Below are 13,449 nucleotides of genomic sequence, written 5' to 3' on the forward strand. Positions count from 1 at the left end.
TATGAATTTAAAACATATTTAGTGTTAATTCTAAGAACATAGAAATACTGCATTAATTTGCAGAAATTAAACAAGTGAAAAGAGGCGGGAATTGCCACATTGGAATTATGTTCATTTTCTTTACCCCTCTGGAAGTCAGAAAGTCAAAAAGGTAAGGGAAGAATTTTTCCTATTATACTCAAAGAGGTGCTATGAGATACATAACAAATTATTTCTTTTTTGTTGTTGTTGTTGAGACGGAGTCTCGCTCTGTTGCCCAGGCTGGAGTGCAGTGGCCGGATCTCAGCTCACTGCAAGCTCCGCCTCCCAGGTTTACGCCATTCTCCTGCCTCAGCCTCCCGAGTAGCTGGGACTACAGGCGCCCGCCACCTCGCCCGGCTAGTTTTTTTTTTTTTTTGTATTTTTAGTAGAGACGGGGTTTCACCGTGTTAGCCAGGATGGTCTCCATCTCCTGACCTCGTGATCCGCCCGTCTCGGCCTCCCAAAGTGCTGGGATTACAGGCTTGAGCCACCGCGCCCGGCCATAACAAATTATTTCTACAGTTGGTTCCTGGAAAGGTATTAACCAAATTTTTAGAATTAATACCTGTCTCGGAAGCTGTGTTGCTGACCATTTAGCAGATGAGTGTTAGCTGAAATATGTGTGTGATAACCATTTTGGTCCACACAAATTGTCAAGAGAGCTTTCTTCAGCAAAATTTTAGGCAAATAGCCCAAAGCTAAAATTATTCTGAAAAACACATAAAAATATTCTGAAAGAATAATTTTAGTACTGACAAACAGTAAGTGTTAAATAAATGCTAAATGCCAATTTTATCTCACAGAAACAAGCAACTAATATCCTTTTTTGAATTCTAAACTCACCTGGATTAAAGTGTTGATGCATCATCTTTTGACTTTAATTTACAATTTCTATCCTTCCTCTAAAGATACAAAAGTTTTAAAACAAACCAAAAACCTAGCTTTTACATTTCATTTCAACAATATTGTCCTAGAGCCAGCTATTAGAATATTAATCAAAGGAGAAAATATTTATAATTTGAAGAAAAAATGCGATAGCAAATAGAAAAGTATCATCTATTAAAATTTCAGGAAGATCTACATTATCTAAAGCCATTCTATAATTTTATTCATATATTTTGTGGAATTCACATATCTTATTCTTACAGCAAACATAACACTGTAGGCCACAAGAAGCTGCAGTACTATTGTTTAATTAGCAGCAAATTAATATTTTAAATCCGGTATATGGACAATAAATAGCCTGCTTCTTTGGATGTGAATGTTTAAAATGTAGTATCACTGCAGCTTCATAATGTGATTGCTATTTTACAGAGCTTATACACACACAAAAAATATGATCTTTGTCTATATTTTATACAAATACAACAGTAGTTTGTGAATACATTTTAAGTACATGATATACATGATAAGCCACTTGATTTCCCAATATTACAGAATAGCAATTTTAAATGCAATAAAAATATACAAAATTCGGCCTGGAATGCAGATTTTTTCTTTTCTATTTTGACTCAAAACTTTATCATTAGAACATTTTTAGAGTACTAGTCCAAATACTTTTTCATTAGCTAAAAATACAATTTCAGCAGTCCAGCTTATGTTCAGGTATGATGCAATCCGTTTCCTAATGGATTCCCAGTTTTTGTTAAATTCAAAGGGCTGTTAGTAACATACAGCATGTTCTTCACTCCACACCCTATTATAAAGCCCACTTTCCATTCTGAGTTACAGTCACCTTGTGGACAAAAGCTGGGTTTGTTCTGGTAACATTTGCATGTCCGAGATCTCCTTTTGCAAGTGCACATGAATACATTGTGGTGGTGTAAAAGTTTGTTAATGACAAATTAAGTCACAGTATAAAAATATATTGTACACTTTTACACCTAATGTAGTCCTTTTTCTATGGATAAAAAAATACGACTGAATGAGACAGAGAAGTTTGTAGCACCATGAAGAGTTGTAGCCCAAGTTACATTAGCAGCATGATCCAACATAATATTGAAGGAGTGTTTCTGAGAAGATAAACATTCATTCTGGTTCATCTGTACCACTGAAGCTTATACAATGAAGTGTTTTATACATTAGCAATAGTTCTGTGTCACTTCTAGGCTAGATAACATCAAAAGACACTGCCTTCCATCCTCAGAGGGTTCACAATATCATAGAAAGGGCCTAAGTGCAATCTGAGTGTGCCTTCACCAATGCTGGTCACATGATCTTCTTTTCTATGATCCCAAAGGAGCTCCCTATGGGTTTTTAGCACAAAACTGCACAACTTATGTAGATCTATGTGATCACAACAGACTATCTGTGTTGTAGACATGGCTGCTGACACAGTGTGAGAAAAACAAGGCAAGTTCAACTTAGGCACACATTTACCAGAACTAACAGCCAGCCATTGCTAATGACGAATACTAAACATTGAAAAGATCTCCTCCAATGTCACATGGATCTCAGTAGGCTAGAAGCAACTTGGGTGAACTGGTATTTTTCAACTTACGTACTGGGAAGACAGTGTGCTTTGAGACACGTAAACCTTGTAAAAAAATAAACCATTGTAAAACCTTATGAAAAGACACACACTGATTCTGTGCAATATAGCAAATTGATAAGAAAACACTGTAAAAATGTACCTGTTTAAAATACCATCTACCATTTTTGTACACAAAGCATTATATATCAAAGGCCTACATATATATCATCTAATGGCACTTGAAATGAATTATAGTAAGTCTTAAAAGGCATAACCTATAAGAAAGTTTCTGTAAAGGTTTAGATTCATTTTGAAAGTGCTATATCTTGTAATATGTGTAGTATAGAGGTTGACCAAGCTCTATTTTTTAAAAAAATATTGGCCTATAATATGTGTATTGCTCACTAGATGAACGATCCTGAAAATATGTACTCTTTAACATTCATTATTAGCTTAATAAAGCAATCAGCTCTGGCTCATGTTTCAGTCAGTATATGGTTTTTAAAAACCGCTACTGTCCAAATTAACACAATATATCACTATATTCCACAAATGACTAAGAAAAATAAAGCACAAGCAACAAATAGGCAAAAATACACAGCTTGAAAGAAACACTAAATGAAATAAAAAAGCTGCACACAGAGTGATGTATAATCAGCCAGGACAACTGAAGTTTTAAAAAACTGAACTTGGTAATAGGATTTTAAAATGAAAGTTTTAACAGTGATCGATAACTATAAAGGTACTTGTATACATCAATGGATAGCATTGCTTACAGTGCCAAGATCCTTCCACACTCACATTTCCATGTTTGGTGACCTAATTTGTACACACATGTGGAAGTGAAACTGAATGAGGTTCAATATCTTGTCTGAGGTCCAAATTCTAAACTACTTTTATTTAATGTTAATCCTTTTTTTTTTTTTTTTTTTTTTTTTAACCAAGCTAAGGCACTACCAGAAATTTCAAGGATAATGATTCTGGCCACTGGAGAATGAAAACAGCATTGGCAATACTTATTTTTAATCATATCTAGCTGACATAGAAACAAACAATCTTTTTCTAGGGAAAAAAAAAAAGCCAATTCTGTGTTACATCCTTGTTAGAACGTTGTGCAATTCAAATAAGTGAGTCTGCCTCATCTTTAATAGAAATTCTCTCAAAAAGGGTTTAGTGACCAATACAGTCAATTTTTAAAACAAATTAGCTGAATTCCCTCTTACTCTGAAGTGTTATTTCAAGTCTGTGGGGGCAGGAACAGGCAAAGAGGTGTACATATGAAAATTAAGACTCCACAATTTTAACACTGGTGCCCTGAAAGATGTGCCTCCATGTATTTGAATTTCATGCAGGGCAAGATTTAAGAGAGTGTGTGTGTGTGTGTGTGTGTATATTTATATATATATATACACACAGATACACACATATATGGCGCTATTCCCCATTTCCAAAATGCTTTACTTAATAAATCCTGGTACTCCCTTTTTAAAATTAGCAGTGAATACAGCCTACTAAGGCCAATGTCTCAATTCACTAATTTGATGCCTTCTTAAGTAAATTTTAAACAGAATAAAGTAGTGCTTCCACACTTGCTATTTGTGATTTCTATTTAAAAATAGGTTTTCTATTTGTGCTCTGTCACCAATTTTTTTCCTTTTATATGGTGATTAAAGCAATATTGAACACTAATCATTCAACTAAAGATTTAGGTAAGCAATCTGTTTCATAGAAACTAAAGGAAGCAGTAATGAAGCAGAGCGAAAAGCCTACTTTCAGAACAAATATTCTCCTAACCAAAAGCTAGGAGCAGTTTGAAAAATTTAAAAATGTACTTCCTTATTAACATATATAATTTTAATGCCTTTGGAACACACATTTTTAATAAATGTAATTTTTCATAATACAATTTAAATACATAAGTATAAAAACTACTGCTCCTAGGATTAAAAAAATATAGGAGCATGATAAAATATCAGGAGCCAAAGCTCCTTCAGAGAGCAACTTTGATTCTATGAAGTGCGATGTGTGTGTGTGTGTATTTTATATATATATATATATTGAAGCCCCCATTTACATTATTACAATTTACATTTCTCCACAAATTATACTACTCCCAAATATTTTAAATAACGTATTATATTCAGTAATCTGCACTCATTTTTAGAAATTCTTGGTAAACATTGCAATCTGCAGTGATAACTGGCCCTACAAAAAGGAAAGAAGTTTCCATATAGGGCTAATGAGTGCTCAGAAATATTTTTCTTTCTTTTTTTTTTAAAGAGATATATACTCTTCTAAAAACCTCCCACCCTTGCCCCCGTCCCCAATGGAGAGGGTCCCAAAATAAGGTGTTAACAAGTGCTTAATAGATATGTTTCTTAGGTTAATGTCCCAACTGACCCTTAGAAAAATATATTAATTAGACCTTTAAGAAGATTATGTTGGTTGTCTAAGGTGAGGAAAAGCCTATAATTATTCAGTGAATATAATATATTCTCGATTATTACTTTCATGTTAACCAAGATAGGCTTGTTTTACTTTACTTTGTTCCCCTCTACAAACTCAACTTATTTGCAACACTCCTATCATTTCCCAGAGAAGCATGAAAGTGGGATTTTACTGTATATATTTCTAGTCACTTAAAACTTTGTGGTAGTTCCTCAGGTAGTTTTCTAATGCATTCAACTTCAAATTCTCCATACAAAAAATTGCAAGGAAAGATGGATTCACGTTGAATCAGAAATATAACATGGGGGTAGGACTGTTGTTTTTGTTTTCTGCTTTTGGTTCTTAAGGGAAAGAAAAACGTATCAAATTCAACAAGAAATGATATAAGCAATATGCTTTCACTTTACTTCTAAGAAGTCCAGTTTTTAACTGTGGCTACAGGGGCCATGATCCCTAGACAAGTTCCCAAATGTAACCATGTTCTTCACATCTATCTTCCTGCTTAGAAGTCTGTCACCCACAGAGGCTGAGTCAGTCCACTCTGGGATAAACACACCTCATGGCTGCAGTTCCACAATGGCTCTAGATTATGGACTAACCATGGACCAACAATCAAAATAAATTGCTGGCTGTACTTGACCCACCCCTTGGATGTGAAAGGTGGAAAAGACTAAAGAGATCTACCTATGTATTGACTCTGAAGACCCCAATGCCATACACTATTACTATTATTAAATGAAAAGGTAGCATGTTAAGAAGGATGAAACATGACAAAATATCCTGTGTACTAATTTAGGGCCAACTATTAAGTGGCACGAAATGCCATGTCACCTAACAAAGAGTCTCTTTTTGCTATAAATACTGATGCTTTGTATTTAGGGTTTATTTTTCTTAAAGGCTCATAATAAAGATGGCAAATATTTTAGCCAGACAATAGCGAGTCTTCAGAATATGCTGATCTGAAATTATGGTGTATCTAACAAACATCTGTTTTCTTCCCAAACTGGACTCTTAATTCATTTGAAGTACTTGATTATTAATCCATTTAGATGCTAGTAAAAAAATTTAAACCCTTTAGTTATTCACAAACATTTTATACAATTTACATTCTATTGCTAAACTTTTAATGAGCCAGATGTCAAAAGGTAGAGCCACTGTTATTAGACAAAAATGAAAATTTTAAGATCTAAAAGTAATTTGAAAATGGGATTTATAAAGGTTTACTACAAATAATGGCTTTCCTATATGGAAAAAAAAAAAAAAAAAACCAACCTCTTAAAATGTGACAATTGGCAGTGAATCAGGACAAAATACCCAGGTAAACATAACTGAACACAAATGGTTCCAAAGCTCGTTTTAAAAGCTAGTTTCTATTTTATACTGGCTTAATGAGAATTTGTATTATACAAAAGCAGAAATTTTTATACTGTTTTAAAGTAGGCACTAAAATAAAAATGGTCATCTAGGGCACGGCTACACATACATTTCTGTAATAAATCCATGTCCCAGAATCCTACTGAAAAGCCTGATGGAAACGTGGGAGGGTGGTACTTGTGCTTAAACTGCTGGTGAAAGCTGCTGACAGTGAGTGCAGAGACCCAAGCCCTATAGTGTTTGCAGGATCCTGAAGATCCTGTGTTTGTGGGGGGAGCTGGGAAACAGAAGAATGTGCTTCTTCCTGGGAATAGCTCATTCCAAGGCTCCCCACTGATAGAGGATTATAGGGAGGACCATTTAAAGGTATGAAATTAAACAACTGAGAAAAATCCAATGCTGGTGTGTTTAGGGGGTCACTGATGGAGATAGAGCTTTTGGATAGGGAGAGGTCCCCTGCACCATCATCTAGGGACCCAATCTGAGGATCCAACCCTAGCTTAGATGATGATGATGCTTGAGAATCTTGGGATGAAGAGGGCACGCCACTTTGTAACTCCATCAGGTAACTCTCAATTTCCCCCTTTAATGGCTGTTCTTTTTCAGGAATAGAAATTGCATATGAGGTAGAACTGAACGGATATTTGAAAGAAAGGTGGTGAGAGGGATGAACAGTGTCCATATCTATTGGGCATGTCATTCCCAAAGGTAAAGTTGTGATCATTTGGTGGGCAGATCCCGAGCTCTGCATGGACTGAAATGGAGTGTTGTAGAGGTTTAACTGCAAAGTGTTTGTGAATGGCTTTGATAACAGTTCACTGGAAGGTAAGGACATCACCGGAAGGAGCTCGTCTTTTATAGGCACAGACACATTGCAGGTAAATGGGTCAAGGAAATCCACTGGTTCTGTTTTGACCTTCAGAAGCTCTTGATTGTGACTCTTCTTCATATGTCGAGTCAGGTGATCCTTTCGCCCAAATCTCTGTGCACAATACTGACAGAGGAAGTCCTTTCTTCCAGTGTGCACCACCATGTGTCTCCGGACATCCTTTCGGGTGTAGAACCGGCGATCACAATGTTCGCACTGGTGCTTTTTTTCTTTAACCCCACCAGACGACTTGCCTGCATGAGATTTAAGGTGCTCCAGAAGCACTCCCGTGCTTTCAAAAGTTTGCAAACATACCTTACAGGTGAGGTCACCACTCGTTGCGGCATGCAAGGCCAAGTGACGTTTAAATCCAAGCTTGGTATTGTAGTTCTTGCCACATTCTTCGCACTTAAACGTCTCTTTGTTAGGGTCATGCGTATGGAGGTGATTCTTCAGATGATCTTTCCGGTGAAACATTTTCTCACAATAATTACACTTGTGGGTTTTCTCAGGAGAATGAGTAGCCATGTGCCTTTAAACACAGATATAATCTATAAGTAGTTATCATGACAAAAATGGCATGTATTCACTTTTCAAATGGAAGCTAAACTGCTATGCTAACACAGAATTCCCTTAGTAATGGAAACTGTTTAACTTAATATATACCACAAGGATAGTTAATATACCTAATTACTGCAAAACTTGAGCCATTTAAGTTGCCACTTTAGTTTTTGCTGGTTTCCAGCTATTATTACAAAAGCAAATGAGCAAGACTGAATATACTCACGTAAACGTCCTTACCCTTTTCTTGTTGTAATTTCTTTCTACAAATGGAAATTCTACCCATTAAGCATTTTATTTTAAAAAGTTCAAAGACACTAACACATAAAAGTATGTGATTTAGAATACTAAAAACTAACCAATGTCTAATCTACTTAACATTTTCCTCTCTGCAAATTAGCTGAAAAATGTGTATACAAATACATACGTTTACAATGGCTTCAAACAGCCAACATAAGAGAAAATATAATCTGAAAGACAAATAGAGTTTAATACCTTTGTAATTTGTACTTAGAAACAAAGGCCTTGGTGCAGTCTTGTTGTATGCACTTGTAGGGCCTCTCTCCTGTGTGAGAGTAGGAGTGAACCTTTAATTTCTCAACACTGTTAAAGGCCTTGTCACACAGTTGGCAAGGAAAGTTTTTTCTTGGTTTGGTTTCACCACGCTTACGTTTCCCTGAAGGGACTTTCTGGGTATCTCTTACTTCTGACAAATCACCAGGAATGACAGTGGCCATCGCAGCCTAAACCAGGCCTTCTTGTTGGACACTTGGGAACTGCCCAACTCCACTAAATGATATAGCTTTAGGTGGCTTCTCAAGTTTCATGTGGTCGTAAAAGAAAGCAAAAAGGGACTGGAAAAAAAAATAAGAAACAACTAGTTTGTAACTAAACTCAATTTTTAAAAATTTTATTTGCTATGTGATGCTTTTGAATTAAAAAAGAAACCAATAAAATGGATTCAGCTGGTCTAATGTAATATCATTACATTACATTAGAAACCCCATAGGTTTCTTTATATTTGTCAAAATACATAGAAATGCATTGCTCAGAATGAACAGTTCATACATACCCTGAAATTCCACTTGACACATGTTTTACTTAGGCATAGCAGTAGTGATTTCAGGAACTCTCATGAAGCATCAAAACATGACTCTAAAAAGTGGCATTATTAAGCTTCAATTTTTACAAAGGATGAGAGAACATAAATCTGACTAAAAATGTTTCAGCAAATATTTCAGTCTCTAAAAATCGGTTCGATTTGTGCATGTCAGCTCTAGTCAGACTGCATTATAGGAAAACAGAGATAAGCAACTGCAAACTCTTTTAGGCACCTTGTGAACCACCAAGTCTGTGGAAGAGGTACTTCACGCAGCGCAGAGACACTAGAGGCCTGAAAGAGTTGAATGCACCACCCAAAGTGATGCATTTATACCAGTGTCATCATACTCTGAGGGATTCCTGAGTCAAGAGTAGAAATGATTCATCTTCCCAACAAATACTAATTCTTCAAATAGTAAAACCTTTTGATGTTTTATTAGGTGAAGCGCATGGCTCTTTGTCATTTTGGGAGAAAGACATGGTTAATGTAATTTTGCTCATCGTTTTTCACATCACAAAAATTTTAGGCACACTGAGGTTAGTAGGTAAATGAGTCAGCAGGCATCCCCGAGAGCTGAGGGCATTGGCCTTTGGACACACCTGCACCCTGTGCAGCAGACTTGTGTGGACTTCTGACATGGCACACAACACATCATCAAAGAGGTGTTTAAGGTTGGCAAAAAGGTGTGTCAGAGTTTCAATTTGTTATTGGTGCTGCAAAAAAGAATGAAATGTACATATTGTACAGCAAGGAGTATATCTTTTTAAACAAAAAAATTTAAAAATCAATTAAAACCTTTAAAAATTCATCGACAAAACACAGTAAATATTATTGACTCTGTTTCTAGGGTAAGAAAACCAACTCCTCAAAGATCCAATTCTTCAACGTTTGTAAAGGCTAATTGAGTGATGTACTTTTTTTCTTTTAAGACAGAGTCTCACTCTGTCACCCAGGCTACAGTGCAGTGGGGCAAGCATGGCTCAATGCAGCTTTGACTTCCCCGGGCTCAAGCTATCTTCAAGTGCCTCAGCCTCCCGAGTAGCTGGGACTACAGGTACATGCCATTATGCCTGGCTAATTATTTTTTATTTTTTGTAGACACAGGGTCTCACTGTGTTGCCCAGGCTCGTCTTGAACTCCACGGCTCAAGCAGTCCTCCAGTCTCAGCCTCCCAACATGCTGGGATTATAGGCGTGAGCCACCACACCTGGCCTGTGATGTACTTTTAAGAGACCACAGAAATAATACCTGCAACCTCTTTTAAAAATATCTGATTTTTAAATTGAAAATTTGAATATGACTAAATGACTATTATTAACTACTAATCAATTGATTTTTTTTCACCCTGCTACATGTTTAAAAAAAGAAAACCAACTTCCTTATATCACCTTGTTTTGGCACCAGACTGACACTGACACTTGCTGTCCCAAGCTACTACCAAGCTACTATTAGACTGACTTTCACGGATTCCAGTTATACTTTCACAGGAGCTCTAACTATCTACATTTTTGTAAAATTAACTGTATGTTACAATAGGTCTTACTGTATTTTAATGTAAAGGCTGTTTCTAAACAGGCAAAATACAGCAATTATCCACTTGCTTGATTAAAATGGTAAGGCATATGGGTAAGTTCATCAGTACTTGCTTCAAGTGTCTTTCTTGATTGGCTAGATAAAGGCAAGGCCTTTGTGCTACTCAAATGGTCTAAAAATCCGCCTTGCTGTTTAAAAGTGACATTAACACAATGCAACTGACATTACCAATGGTAACATACGTTCTTTTTGTTTTAGATTTTCTGGATCTCAAGTACTTCTTGCTCTTTTTCTGTTATATTCTCATTCAAAAGCTAGGTCCTCTGCCTCCCTCGGAAATATCTAAACAGCTATTCTGCTGTGACCAGTAATGACACTATAAACTGGCATAAAGCATTCTACCAAGGCAGGAAACAAACTTTAATTTTCATTATTTGATTTCCTAACCTGATACTTTTATGCACCTATTTAGAACATCGTGGGAAACAAGTTGATCATTTCACAACTGCAAAATCTACATGGAATGCAAAGTATCTGAATCCCTGTATATAACTAATATCTGAAAAGACTTCAAAGACTGGTCATATTTGCCATTGTTTTATAAAATCCAACCATAATGGGCAGAGAATTCCAGTTAAGAAAAACAACTTCTAAGTTATTAAAAAAATTATTAGAAGTGCACCAATATGCAATAGACAAACAATTGATTGTACTAAAATTGGTGATAATGAATATGTAGTAACAAATCAATTCTGTTATCTTTGGATGTACATACTGAGCAATGAAGATTGCACTGATTTCAAATATTATACTTTTCTAAGACCAGCTGAAATTTTTTCATGGCTGATAACACCTTTTTATTTTAGTATATTACAAAACTCAAATTAATTATCATAGGTGCATTTCAAACTATAGGATAAGGTTGTGAGCTCAAAATCTAATAAAAGACCACATTCATAATATGCATATCAGTCAAATACTTTAAAGATGCATGCACAGAATTACAGTGATTTTCAGTTCAATGCATACCTGATTACAGATGGAAAAAGCCTCAGACTTTGATCTTAGCCAGTCCCATTGACTCTTCGTGGAAGAGAGTGGAATCCAATCCTTCCCATTTTGGCCAATCTATGAAAAAAAAGTGAAAATGGACTATCCTCTAAATGGAACCGGTGTGTAAATGATGGAAAATACAGGATAAAAGAACTGCAGTTTCATGGCACATGCTTACATTCCATACTCTGCTTATGAGTCATGCATTAATTTTCACCAACTACATATGTTTATTAGGTCTAAGCACATTTACATGACCAAATAAATGCATAAATAAAAAGTATTACCTAGATAAATAGCAATTTGTGATGCTGAATGACTCCCCACTTCTTTCCCAAATTTATTATTTCTAAAATCTGACTTACCTATTGAAATGGATATTAGGCCTACTGTTTATAAACCAAATGATCAAAATTTTATTGTTTATTAATATTATGGAAGTGACAATCTTAGGCCCCTTTCGGAGGGTGTATCTGGAGCCACCCAAAGAACAACAGGCTCCCGGTGAAAGCATTCACGCCCATACTGTGCACACTAGCACAACTGGGGCTTCTCAGAGCTACACTTTTGCTATCTGCAACACCTGCCAATTTATTTTTCAGGATGCTGCAAGGATGGCTGAAATGCAGCAACAACTCTGCACTCTTTAGATTTCAAAAGCATGCAAGAGAAGTTAAATATAGATTTGCTACAGAAGAAGGGGGTGTTAGGAAGAGAACATCATTTGATTTAAGAGGTCATTGTTGAAAACTCTTAAAGTAGCTTATAATGTCTATCAGTAGTATGATCATTAGTAGACTGAGATCACACACAGAAAAAAATCTGTTAATTCTTGATCGTACAAGTAAACATGAAAAGAATAATGGTCAAAAGTCAGAATAATCTAGAATCATCTATTGCAGAGAGCACAAGGCATAAGAGATCAGTAAACTCAGAGTATTGTAAAGATGAACATTCAGAAATCATGATTATAAAGGGATCATTAAATCAAATAGTTAAAATATAATAACAGACATGTTAATGACAGGTTAAATAAAAATAACTTTCAAATTCTTAACACAATCTAAAAATGTCCCCTGTGATAAAACTTTCATTCTTGAAGAATTTGATGATATCTAAATAAAGTATTTAATAGAAGGCATTCAAGCATCATCATAAAAATGCCAAGGGTATATCTGAAAGCAGCAGTTTTTTATAGTTTAAAAGACAAGAAAAGCAAAAATTTAGACCTATAAAAGATATTTTAAACATTAAAGCAAAAGCTCCATTCTTTTGTAAAGCACAGGACATGCATAAATGGAAGAACGGAATTCTGCACATCAAAATTACAAAATAATAACATTAACTTTGTAAATACTTACTTGCCCAGGGCACATACTGAGTTTTTTGTAGGGTAATTAAGAATATGAAAGACCATTTTGTGTCATTATGTAATTTTAAGAATATAAATACCTGACACGTGTGGAGTGTTTTCATCTCTATTATCTCCCTGGAATTCAATGAATCTGAGAGGTGGATGTGTTTACCATCATTGCCATTTTAAGGTGAGAGGCCCAGAGAAGATGAACAACTTGACAGCATATGTGTGATAAAGAAGGGATGAATGCCCTAAAACCACAACTTCACTTTTTTTCTACTGTTTTCTATGACAAGGCAGGTTAGCAAACCAATCTGCAAGTGGATAAATCCAGTCACTACACTTAAAAGATCAAAAGAGGGGATAGCGCCTATTTTCTCTTTTAGAGCTGCCAAATATGCCAAATATCCAAAAGGAAATAAATTTAAGACTTAAAAAGTTTAAAAGACAGTTTATAAAGTCAGTTTTAAATAATTTAAACAACTGTTAATGTAAAGTAATAGCTAATACATCTGTCTGAGTGGATAACGATTTGGGTAGAAACAAATTGAAAACCCAAGTTAACTAGTAAACAATAAGTTTATGTATTTTTTCCTTTAGTCTCCAATCCATATAAATTTTATTGCATTCTCAAATACATTTATAAAATCTTTATTTAT

At 35.3% G+C, this 13,449-nt stretch overlaps 1 protein-coding gene across 5 annotated transcripts in view; it reads right to left on the minus strand.

Moving 5' to 3' along the window:
* Positions 1 to 1,109: 1,109 nt before the first annotated feature.
* Positions 1,110 to 13,449, minus strand: part of PLAG1 (PLAG1 zinc finger) — a 51,471-nt gene continuing 39,131 nt past the window's right edge. For 2 of the 5 annotated variants that reach the window (XM_033202529.1, XM_033202528.1), the window contains 3 exons: positions 11,410 to 11,508; positions 8,241 to 8,599; positions 1,110 to 7,716 (listed from right to left, as the gene is read on the minus strand). In XM_033202529.1, coding sequence (XP_033058420.1) covers positions 6,456 to 7,716; positions 8,241 to 8,482 — 1,503 coding nt within the window. In that variant the 5' untranslated portion in view covers positions 8,483 to 8,599; positions 11,410 to 11,508 and the 3' untranslated portion in view covers positions 1,110 to 6,455. Of the gene's footprint in view, positions 7,717 to 8,240; positions 8,600 to 8,817; positions 9,335 to 11,409; positions 11,509 to 13,449 lie in introns of those variants that run through there. The other 3 variants (XM_033202532.1, XM_033202531.1, XM_033202530.1) reach the window with 2 other exon arrangements.

Source organism: Trachypithecus francoisi, unplaced genomic scaffold (genome assembly GCF_009764315.1).
Source record: "Trachypithecus francoisi isolate TF-2019V2 unplaced genomic scaffold, Tfra_2.0 Lachesis_group7, whole genome shotgun sequence".
Lineage (NCBI taxonomy): Eukaryota > Metazoa > Chordata > Mammalia > Primates > Cercopithecidae > Trachypithecus > Trachypithecus francoisi.